The 10,584-nt window shown below is 38.2% G+C and overlaps 1 protein-coding gene across 2 annotated transcripts; it reads right to left on the bottom strand.

Annotated features, from left to right (window-relative positions):
- Positions 1-4,945: 4,945 nt before the first annotated feature.
- On the bottom strand, positions 4,946-9,743 carry mnx2b (motor neuron and pancreas homeobox 2b). 2 transcript variants are annotated; one of them, XM_035652250.1, is made up of 3 exons: positions 9,008-9,743; positions 7,579-7,739; positions 4,946-6,201 (listed from the first exon to the last, which is right to left on the bottom strand). In XM_035652250.1, exons 1-3 carry the CDS (start codon positions 9,441-9,443, stop codon positions 5,779-5,781), a joined length of 1,020 nt encoding a protein of 339 aa, XP_035508143.1. In that variant the 5' UTR covers positions 9,444-9,743; the 3' UTR covers positions 4,946-5,778. The 2 variants fall into 2 exon arrangements, with proteins under 2 accessions (XP_035508143.1, XP_035508142.1); XM_035652249.1 differs by having other exon boundaries at positions 9,032-9,743.
- Between the last annotated feature and the right edge of the window lie 841 nt (positions 9,744-10,584).

The raw sequence follows: 10,584 nt of genomic DNA, 5'->3' as shown, positions 1-10,584 counted from the left end.
GCCCGCCCCTGGCACTCAAACGCACCCAAACGAGACGTACGGCGCAGAAAATGCGCATTTTCATCCGCATAAAGGAAGCGTTCACAACCGGTTAGGCAACAACAAAAAGAGGAAGAAGAGGAAGAGGAAGAGGGCACCATGCAAGCTGTTTATCAAAACCAAACAATTCTAAAACAATTTAGTTAAAAATAAAAGAAATAAAAGAATCTTATTAAATATATATCTGTATATCCTAAAACGTGAACCCCAGATGTCTCCATTTAAATTATGACAAGTCAAAAAGTTCAATTAATTAATCAATTGTTTCATATCTTTCAAGATTTAACTCTCTGAACAAAACAACTTAACTCACTGCAGCTGAACTTACTTTTGTCCATCAACAAACAATGAGGGTGTTTTTTTTTGGGGGGACATTTATATTTGTTGGAGCTTCATAAACCCTCAGAAGCAACTAAAAGCTGCAGATATAGTCTGTTTGAGGACACAGCCTGGTGTTACTGCACTGTTAATGCACAAGCATCCAGTTTGTCTCTTTACAATCCACTGTCAATGGTCCAGTCTCAAGTGTCTTCTATTATTTTGCCACAAGAGGGCAGACACGGACCTTGTTCGTGTATATCTGATTGTTTCTGGTGACATTCGTGCAAGATAACATTTCTATATTTTAGATAGATATTGTTTCTAGACATAGTAGCCTGATCCGCAGCTTAACTTGGTCATATTTAATGTTAATACAAGCAGACTGAAAGAGGATTTTCATAGTGAGACCCTTAACAGCAGTGTTTTTTTTTTATTATAGGCTGCTATAATGAGAGTTGTGCCTATTTTATTTTTTAAATAGTTATCCGTTGCTCTTTGGTTCTCTTATTTATTACTATTTAAAAAAGTTAGTAAATTAAACCCTTCTTTTAATCAGACGTTTTGGGCTCTTTATTCTTATTATTTATTCTTTATTTTCAGATCCAGCTGATTTAACCTAAAATAAAACTAAAATGTTGGTGTTTTCTTTTGTTTGATGCAGTTTAAATGCTGTTGCTGATCAGCAGAATTGAAGGTTACATTGACACCGCGAACATCACTATATCCACAATAATTGCTTCAAAAAAAAAAAACCTGTAACCTGCAACAATAAATGACGCTCATGAATACATTCCCCCCTTTTCAATAAACTTTATTGGCAAAAAACGGTGGCTTTTTCGTGCTTTAGAACAACGTTTTGAGTCGGACAGATGTGAATTTATTGGGCCCCGTCACTCACTCCCTGACTCGCCCATTAGTTAAGTGACAGGACAGGGGCCCGGGGAAACCTGCACCCAATACGTGTGATTACGTTAAAAGATCGCACAATCTGTTCATATTTACGTAATGAGAATGACATTTTTGCTGATTGATTAAACTACAGAGTGTAAATATTTTAAAGGGAGTCTCTGATTTACAGTCCAACAAAGCAAAAAAAAAGAGGCCGATTTATTTGTCTAACTATGAAAATGAGAGTTTCTGGTAACCGCTCTGTGTTTTAGGGGCCGAGCTGACATCTCAAGTGGGGGTGACTTGAGTGATTCAATAGACAGTGAAACATCTTTATAGAAAGACACAGGCTCACTATGCATTATTAGGTTTAAAAAAGACAGAGGTAGGGGAGGCCGTCAGCACTTTTCTCCCACTGGCTGTTGAGAAAAACTGACAGCATTATCAGCAGTAACTGTAATTTACGCAGGGAAATTTTAATCAACATGACTGGTGTATTCAGATTAAATTAGAGGGGAAACGGAATCAATGACCTCCATATATTGCTCCACTGCCTTATCAATTAGCTGTGATTTTTGTACTGTGTCAGTGGGGCCTGTGTCATAAAACAGCCCAAATGGCATTTGTCATCCAGCTGACAAGTCACACAACTAAATGAGCTCCTATTGATTCACATGATTTTTCATCAGCCAAATTAAAAGCTGCAGTTTGATAGAGGTTCAGTCTGCATGGTTGTTAAGTATTCTATTCTCCCCTATTAAATCAAGCCTAAAAAGTTCAGTGAAAACTCCTTTCAAGGTCTTTATGTTTAAAGTGTACCTGGAAGCGTTGATCTGGTGAACTGAACTGGTGATTTTGTTGCATGGGTTTGCAGCTTCATATTAATTATCAACTATATCAATAGGCTTTACCCAGGTTGGTTAAAGTTGTGCTGTCACATAAACAACTGCATGTTTAGCTGTTAAACTGCAAACAAAGTTACTCAGCATTTATTATTGTGTGGATCTTAATTTTTCCATCACTCTGTTGCTCTACTTGAGGTTTCTTCATTTTTTAAAAACCTGTAATAGAGGGTAAATGGGAATTTCTGTTGTTTTGCCACTGAAATATATATATATATCATTTATTGCTTCATTTTGATAGATTACAACCCCCATAGTGAATAAACAGGGTCACACATTTTGACAATTGTTGACCAAATCCTGTGTGTAATAACACAAACTGTAGTGGTGAGGTGTGTCTGCAGATCTCACCTGACATTATTTGGTCAACACTGTCATCTATTTCATGTTATTGATCCTAGATTGTCACAGTCTGACTAGTCACAAATTTTAATAGTCAACACCAACATCACAGTTTTTAAAATTATGTAAATATTATAAATAAATGTTGAGGATGTTTGGCAACAAAATATGATAAAGTATGACAAAAAAAACATTTGCAGTGGCAGTGTAGCTGAAATATATTCAGGTCACAGAGTAGACACATAATAGTATAAAACTGACTTGACTTAAAGAAGTTTATAACATTATAGCATTAAACTGAACTGAGTTAATTTGTATTTATGTCTTTTTATATAAATGTCATTGCATGTTAAATTCAAATGATAGCACATCATTGTATTTGCCCAAACATTCAGAGAGCAAAGCAATCAAACTACTTTTATTGCAGTTTTTTAAACAGTATATTGACTTAATAATGTGGGTTTGGGGGCCATTCATCTGTAATTAATGTCAGCACCGTACATAACCCAATAAAGAAACCTAAATCATAATAAGCGAGTGATATGTGATTCAAATAAATATTGAACCATTAGGCTTTTCTTCTGTTGTAGAGACTTGATGACATGGTGATTAATTGTAGAGATGATTGCTGATATCTTTGTTTTTGAGCAGAATACACTATTCAGTTTATCTATGATCACAACAAAGTCTCCACTAAAACTCCACTAAGACATTTTATGGCCTTTTTATGCCTTTATTTTGATAGGACAGGTGAAGATAGACAGGAAAGGGGGGATGACATGCAGCAAAGGGTCGAAGGTTGTAATTGAATCTGGGCCGCTGTGGCTAGGACTCATCCTACGTGGGGCGCATGCTCCACCAGCTGAGCTACAAGGTGGACGATGTCTGCCCAGCCAGTTAAGAATACATTTAATCACTATATAAACGTGGGACTGTGGTCTAAGAAGGGGCTAAGTGACACCATACTGTGTGTCCTCCAATCTGCTCTTTAATCACAACCCTTACATGGCTCCCAATAAAAGCGCCCCGCTGCAGTTATACACACTCATCATGCTGTTGCTCTTGGAAATTAAAATGGGCCTGTGTGACATCACCATCAGGCTTTTGATTGCTTTACTTTCTCTTCATTAACTTAATTATTTGGCTATCAGTAAACCCCACCGAGTAATTAATATCTGAGAGGCTTTGTAATAAATTAAAACTGTGAACTGAAGATAACTTTTGCTTCGCTTTGCTTGCAGACACAGCGCAGTGACTGTGGGTGAACAGGAAGGAGTTGAGGGAGATGCGAACACAAAATGTTTTATTTCTCCATTGTGTTGGACTGTTAATGAAAACATGAGACATTTTCCCATGAGGGAAGTTTACATGGACCTTTGTGGGATTTCTTTATTTCGATCACAACTCTGTCTTAAAGTGATTTTTGATGCAAATGTCAGTCAGAACACCAGTTTTATTCAAACATTAATGTTCCACAGCAGATGAATCCTACTGACTTTGGTGATCCTCTGAGTTTCCCACTAGTGACACCAGTACGTTGACATTTGTGGTTCTGAGTGATATTTCTCTATAGGCCTAACTCTTAGATGGACTGCTATGAAATTAAGAGCACACAGTCATGTTCCCCCTCGGGATGAATTGTAATCTTGTCGGTGATCCCCTGACTTTGATTTTAGCTCCATCAGACAAGAATATCCTCTTTTTTTGTTTATTACCAAATTCTTGCAAAAAATAAAATAAAAAATGACATTCCTGTCAGGCACAGTTGTACTTTGTATTTAGTGCTAATTAGCAAATATTAGCACGCTAACACGCTAAACTAAGATGATGACCATGGTAAATATTTACCTGGCAGACGTCAGCATGTTAGCATTTAGCTCAAAGCTCTGATGTGTTTATACTGAAGATCCTTTCCAGACATGTATTATGACATATATAAATAGTTTGTTTGGAACAATAATGTGTGACTGATATATTTTCCTGCAAAATATATATAATATGCAAATGTTGATCATTTTAAAAGTTTTCCTGCTGGACACAAGATGTCTCCTACTTCGCTGTAAAGTCCATTCTCAGTGTATGTGCACTGGAGGCTTCAAGATTCTACATCACACTTGTAAAAGTTGGACCAGGATTGACTTCCAAACTATTTGACACACTCGTAAAAATCTGATTTTCAATGAGCACTGAGAAACATTCAGCAGATAAATGTGAAAACATCCTTCTAGTGTCAAACCTCTGCACATACGATGCGCAGTGAAGCTCAAAACAAATCCAACTGCAGAGAACAAGGAAGAAAAATATATTTTGAGTTGGAGAGGATTTTAAGTCTTTGTTTTAAGTCTGTTGTTTTTCCCACTTCATTCCTTTACCACACGGACAACCCTCATCAACACTTTTCAAGCACAAAAAAGGGGTCAGACTTTGGGACATTGATCTAATATCTAATTTCTGGCTGCCCTTTGTTATCACTATTTTATTGTTGTTATTTATTAACATTTGATGGGACAAACTAATCAGGAATATTAATCAAATATTAAATTACTTCAGCTCATTTTTCATTTATTTTTTGCTGTCATTTTTTAATTTCACAGTTACACCACAAACAAGTTTCAGATAAATGCATGTATGATTCATCTTTGCAATCATTCAAATAAATTAAGTTCATTTACATGTAAGTGACAAGAACAAATTCAGAAACACCATCAAGAACAAAAGAAACATCCTTATACACATAAAATGCACAAAAGTCAATGTAATGCATGGGATATTCAGGATTCAGTCTCAACAGCACACAGCTTGTTTTACTTTGACTTTTTTTTTGTCTTCATGATGCAGTGGATGCTGCACCTACTGTACATTCTCACGCTGTCTGAACGCACCACAGTTCACTTGTCGTACTTCACATCCTTCATTCTTGTAGTCGTGTGTGTGTGTTCACTGGGTGGAGCCGCTGCTGTCAGTGGATGAAGCAAAGACAAGGTGACCAGAAGGTGATGACCCATGAAAACAGCTAAATTTAGTGCGGAAATTAGCACCTTTTTTCAGCATGCTACGAAATGTACAGTACTTAGGGATGATTTTATTCACAGATAGTTTATACAGTATATTTGTGTTATAAACCTATGTGTATCTGTGTGAATAATTAGTGACTCCAACAAATGTCCTGAATGGAACACATAATACTTCACATAACAGACCAGACAAAGTTCTTTAGGTCTGGAAATGTCTTCTCTAGTCACCACAAACACAGACATGTCCCAGTGTAACGTCTCTGGGTGTCTTTTCACAGTCCCGCTCCGATCTTCCTGTCACCTCCTCCTACTTGCACTCCCTCCAGCTCATCATCAGAGAAAGGGCTGTGGGGACTGTAGCCAACATCAGTGCTGCGCTGCAAGAAGTCCGTGGATCGTGGCATCCCTATGCCATTACCCATAGCAACAGGAAAACCATGCTGGGCTTCCTCCTCTTCTTCCTCCTCCTCGTCCTCCTCCTCGTCCTCTTCCTCCTCTTCTCCATCCTCCAGATCAAGCTCTATTCCTCTGTCGTCTGGGTTCACAGCTTGTCTGCTCTCATCAGATTTGTCTTTGGCTGCTTTCCCTCCGCTGCGTAGTCGCTGTGCTTCAGACTGGGCCGAGGCTGTGGCCTGCTCTTTCGCCTTCCGGCTGCGTTTCCACTTCATTCTCCGATTTTGGAACCAGATTTTGACCTGCCGAGATGTGACAGAGCAAAGAAATTGTGTTCAAAAGATGGCCACGTTTAGGAAATATAGTTATAGTTATCGATTTAAATATTTTTTTTGTTATTACATCAAACATTTGCAGCTCTAGAATAGAAGTAATTTTAAAAACTGCCAGTATGTTTTGATATATTTTAAATATTTTCTCATTATGTTTGCCAGTCCTGGAAGAAAGATCCCTCCTTGGTGGCTCTCTATGCATCCTTCTTTTTTCCAGTTTTGCCAAAGCTGTTGTGATTGTAATATTTTATGACTTGACGTGCCTTTAATAATGCTGCATAAAATCTGTACATCACACTAAAGAGCAAACAACTAATTTTCTTGAATCAAGTACAGAACCTAAAAAAAAAACTAACAAATTATTTGTAATTCATAAAACTTCTTTCTTCTTCGTCTTTGTTGTCCCTACTTCTTCTATTTGGGACATCCAACAATAAAAGCATCCTGCCTTTAAACAATTAATATATGAATGAGAAAACAAGAATTTTCTGGTTTGTGGTGTGGATTTGAAAGAACTTTAAATAAATATTTTTTTATGATGAAATATTCATCAACATTACCAGAGTTACGAAGAAATATACAATAAAAATAGAAACGCAAAACATAATGTTCTTACTTAAAACCTTACATACAGACTCTTGAAACAGATGATCAAATATCACCACGATAATTAAGTAATGAGTTTGCTGTACAATACAGGACTTATTTGCTTTACTTATTAGTTTCCCAGAATTAAAATATTAAAATTTAACTTTTAATGCGATGGCTCCGATGCTTCTAATGGACTTTTTTTTTAAACTTATTTTTCATGGTTTGTATTTTTGTTGTGTTTTAGGAAAAAATATTTTATATGATTGTATTAAAAATGTTATTCAGAATGTTATAATCATATTTCTTTTTAACTCTAATTGTGTGGAATATTTTGGGTTATTTGTCTTATTTTTGTCTCTTTTTGTTTGTCTGTTAATCATATTTGTTGCTGCATATCTCGGCCAGGCCAGGATAGAGATTTCAGTTAAATAAAAAATAATTAAATAAAACCACATGAATAGAAAGTCTTATACCCCAGGAGATACTGAATAAATGTGCTCGCTCTTATAGTTACTGAAATATAAGTCTGTTAAAATTCAGTTATGCTGTTGGATGAATGTGCTGTTGGCCTGCCGTTTGTATTCACTTTGAGTCTGGAGCAGGACTTACTGGATCTTATGTTCAGTCTACTTTGTCTTTTTGGAGTATTCATTGCAATGGGTTCTCCCCTCATTCTTGTTTCTGTGAATGATCTTTTTTGTTTGTTGTTTCCCTTAAAATGAACCTTTTGGTTTGTGAAGTGCTGGTCTCTCTTACCTGTGTTTCAGTCAGCATGAGTGAGGTGGCCACTTCGAAGCGTTTGGGTCTGGACAGGTACTTGTTGAGCTTAAACTGGTTCTCCAGCTCCAGCAGCTGCTGACTGGTGAAGGCGGTGCGGGGCCTCCGGCACTTCCCCAACAGACCAGACTGAGGGCCCGCTGGAGGAGGAAGAGCAACATTTTCAGTTATTTTATGAGAACTTTTGTCTGATTTAATTTCAGCCTATAGAGCCTCATTGATTTACTTTTTAGTTGAAGATTTTTATTTTGATAATTCAACTAAAACTTCAAAATATATGGCCTTTTATAGAAGATTCAAGTCTTAAATGTGTCTGAAGTGTTTGGCCAATAACTGCCACTGTCTTATTTATATAATGCCAAGGACATGGGAAGTTCAATGGAATTTTGTGGGTGGGAACAGGCACACATATGCCCGCACTCTCTGGCCATCATTAACTATAATAGCTTTACTCCAGTTTATTGTTGACGGGGGGACATGGCAGAAGCAGGCGCAGAGGCCATAAAAACACAGGCATGCCATTAACTTAATGAAAATTCAATGAAGGCTTTTGGGATTTTATTGATGAACTACAGAACGTTTTAGGTGTTTGTTTATAGTTTCTTCATCACACAAAGACAATTTTCATCGGGTTGGCGTTTATAGAGGAATAAATGGGCCAAAATTAAAATATGACACACAGATGCGCAGTAAAACGACGCCAGTGTACTGAACTGGACAACGTGTGGCTGTTATTAATGCAAAAAATATATATATACGTAAATCTCCGGTGTCTTGGATACAATATTATACAAAGCACGTTACTTGCAAAAATAGGTGTAAATTATAATTATACTGGCTGTGTAATTAATTTAGGACAGGGTGCTTTTTTCAGTTTGAATAAAGAAAACTGTGTCTAATCTCGGACATCATCGAAATATTAAGTGTTTTATTTAAAAAAATCTGAAGCATAGAAGGATACATTCTCCGTGATATAATATAATTTAAATACTAAATCAGCTATAAATATAATGATAAATTGGGCCTATTATCGTCCATAATAATAATAATAATAATAATAATAATCATCATCATCATCATCATCATCACCATCATCATCATCAGCATCACCATCATCATCTAAACAGAACAAGTCGAGCTGTAAAATGAAACTTAACTTCATGTCTTTCATGTCATTATCAGTGAATGTGTTAAATGAGTTTACGACCCTTTAGCGGTTCTTTAGAAGTCTACCCGCCCTTAATCCTCTCCCTTCCTGTAAACTGATAACGGAAAACAATTCACAATTGACTGAATTCTGTCTGTCCTTGAATTATTTGAAAACAATATAATTGCACCTGTCAGTTCTTGTACATTTGGCCTTGAAAGTTTTGGTTTAAACGTTTGAATATTTTGGATTTATTATAACAGAATCTTATCCGATCATACTCACAGCTGTAATCTGGCAGCCGAGGCAGCATGATCCCTGCGCGGATCCAGTGCTCCAGAGATCCCGCCATGGCAGCCGCCTTCAGGTGCTCTGGGTAAGTCTGTGTGAGCTGTGTGAAGCCGGTGTACGCGAAGGCGGGGTGCTGGCCACCCAACGCCGATAATGGGTACATGGGTGCAGGATACATGCCGGGAATCGAAGCGAGTCCTGGATGCGGGAGATTTAGGATACCCGGTTTGGGGATTATTCCGGTCTGAAGGTGTGCGGCCCGCGGAGACGGGGTGTCCCCTCGGCGGCAGGAGACCGGGCTGCCTGCGGGGCTGTCGCTGTTCAGACCCGGGGAGAGGTCTCGGCTCCCCCGGTTGGTCTCATCAGCAAGCAGGGCGTCAATTCTGAAGTTTCTCGATTTCTCCATGGCGGCTTCACTCAGGTGGACTGCAGAGTCTTTTACACAAAAACAAACGCGTCGAGCTTGGCGGGTGCGCACCTGTGCCGTGCGTCAGCGCGCAGACAGCGGAGCCTCTTCCAGTCACAAACTCATATGTTCTCCTTATCTTTTTCAGAACAGGCTGAACGGATGAGCACAAAGTTGTATGCTATTAAAAAAAAGCGCATTAATACATTATCAGCTTGTGTCACACGACTCGGCTTATTTCCCTAGAAATACTTTTTTGACAGACTCTAAGTTACTGACGCTTGCATGTGCGTCCCTCCATCTATTTCCTTGAATTACACCACGTGTCACTCTGCAACACTGAGTCCGCTCTGGTGTTTAACACTAACTTCACAAACAACAGAGGTATGTGTCTCTACTCCATCAGCCGTCCTTCTCCACCCCTGCAGGCCGGACGGTGTGAGCTGGGATTGGCTGAAGGCTGAGCTGCTCTGACGGGCCTCTAATCAGCTAATTACTCGCTCGTTTCTCCCCCCAGAAAGCATTCAGAGTGAGGTAATGTCCAACCCTTGTCCCGCCTGCAAACACCTTCAACTGCATCAAAGAGCGGAGGTACATTAGAAGATTAGGCAATTGTATTTTCAGTATCTATCTTACTGCCAGCTCCTCACACTCACCACAGATTGCGGCTACCTTGCCATAAACAAAGAATTATATACACCGCTTTGATTGTCCGAACTAATTATCAGTGCTGCAAACATCCTCCACACCTCAGCACCAAATACTGGTTGTTTTTCAGCAGTTTTAAGATACCTCTGATTGGGTGATGTTGAAAAAAAAAAGTGTCCACTCCAGTATTTAAATCATTAATATTAATGGCTTGCTTCATTCTCATACTAAGGCCATACCAATGCCATTAAAGTTAACGATCAAGAACTGCACACAAACCGTATAAAAATGTAATGACTTGCAGAGGAGGCTATAAGTTAATTGGCTCTATGCTTAAGGTGAACTAATGCCAATTTAAGCCTGAAAAGCGGAAGTCTGTCTTACTCTTTTCAACGTGGCTGGAGGTCTGTCAGTTGAATTTGATGTAATTGTAATTTTACTGACAAAAATAAAACCTAAAAAATAATAATGGGCTGCAATGCAATAGTCTAAA

This window comes from Morone saxatilis, unplaced genomic scaffold (genome assembly GCF_004916995.1).
Source record: "Morone saxatilis isolate NCDOM2014 unplaced genomic scaffold, NCSU_SB_2.0 Contig11, whole genome shotgun sequence".
NCBI classification, from domain to species: Eukaryota; Metazoa; Chordata; class Actinopteri; family Moronidae; genus Morone; species Morone saxatilis.
This window is presented reverse-complemented; position numbering and strand designations above follow the sequence as displayed.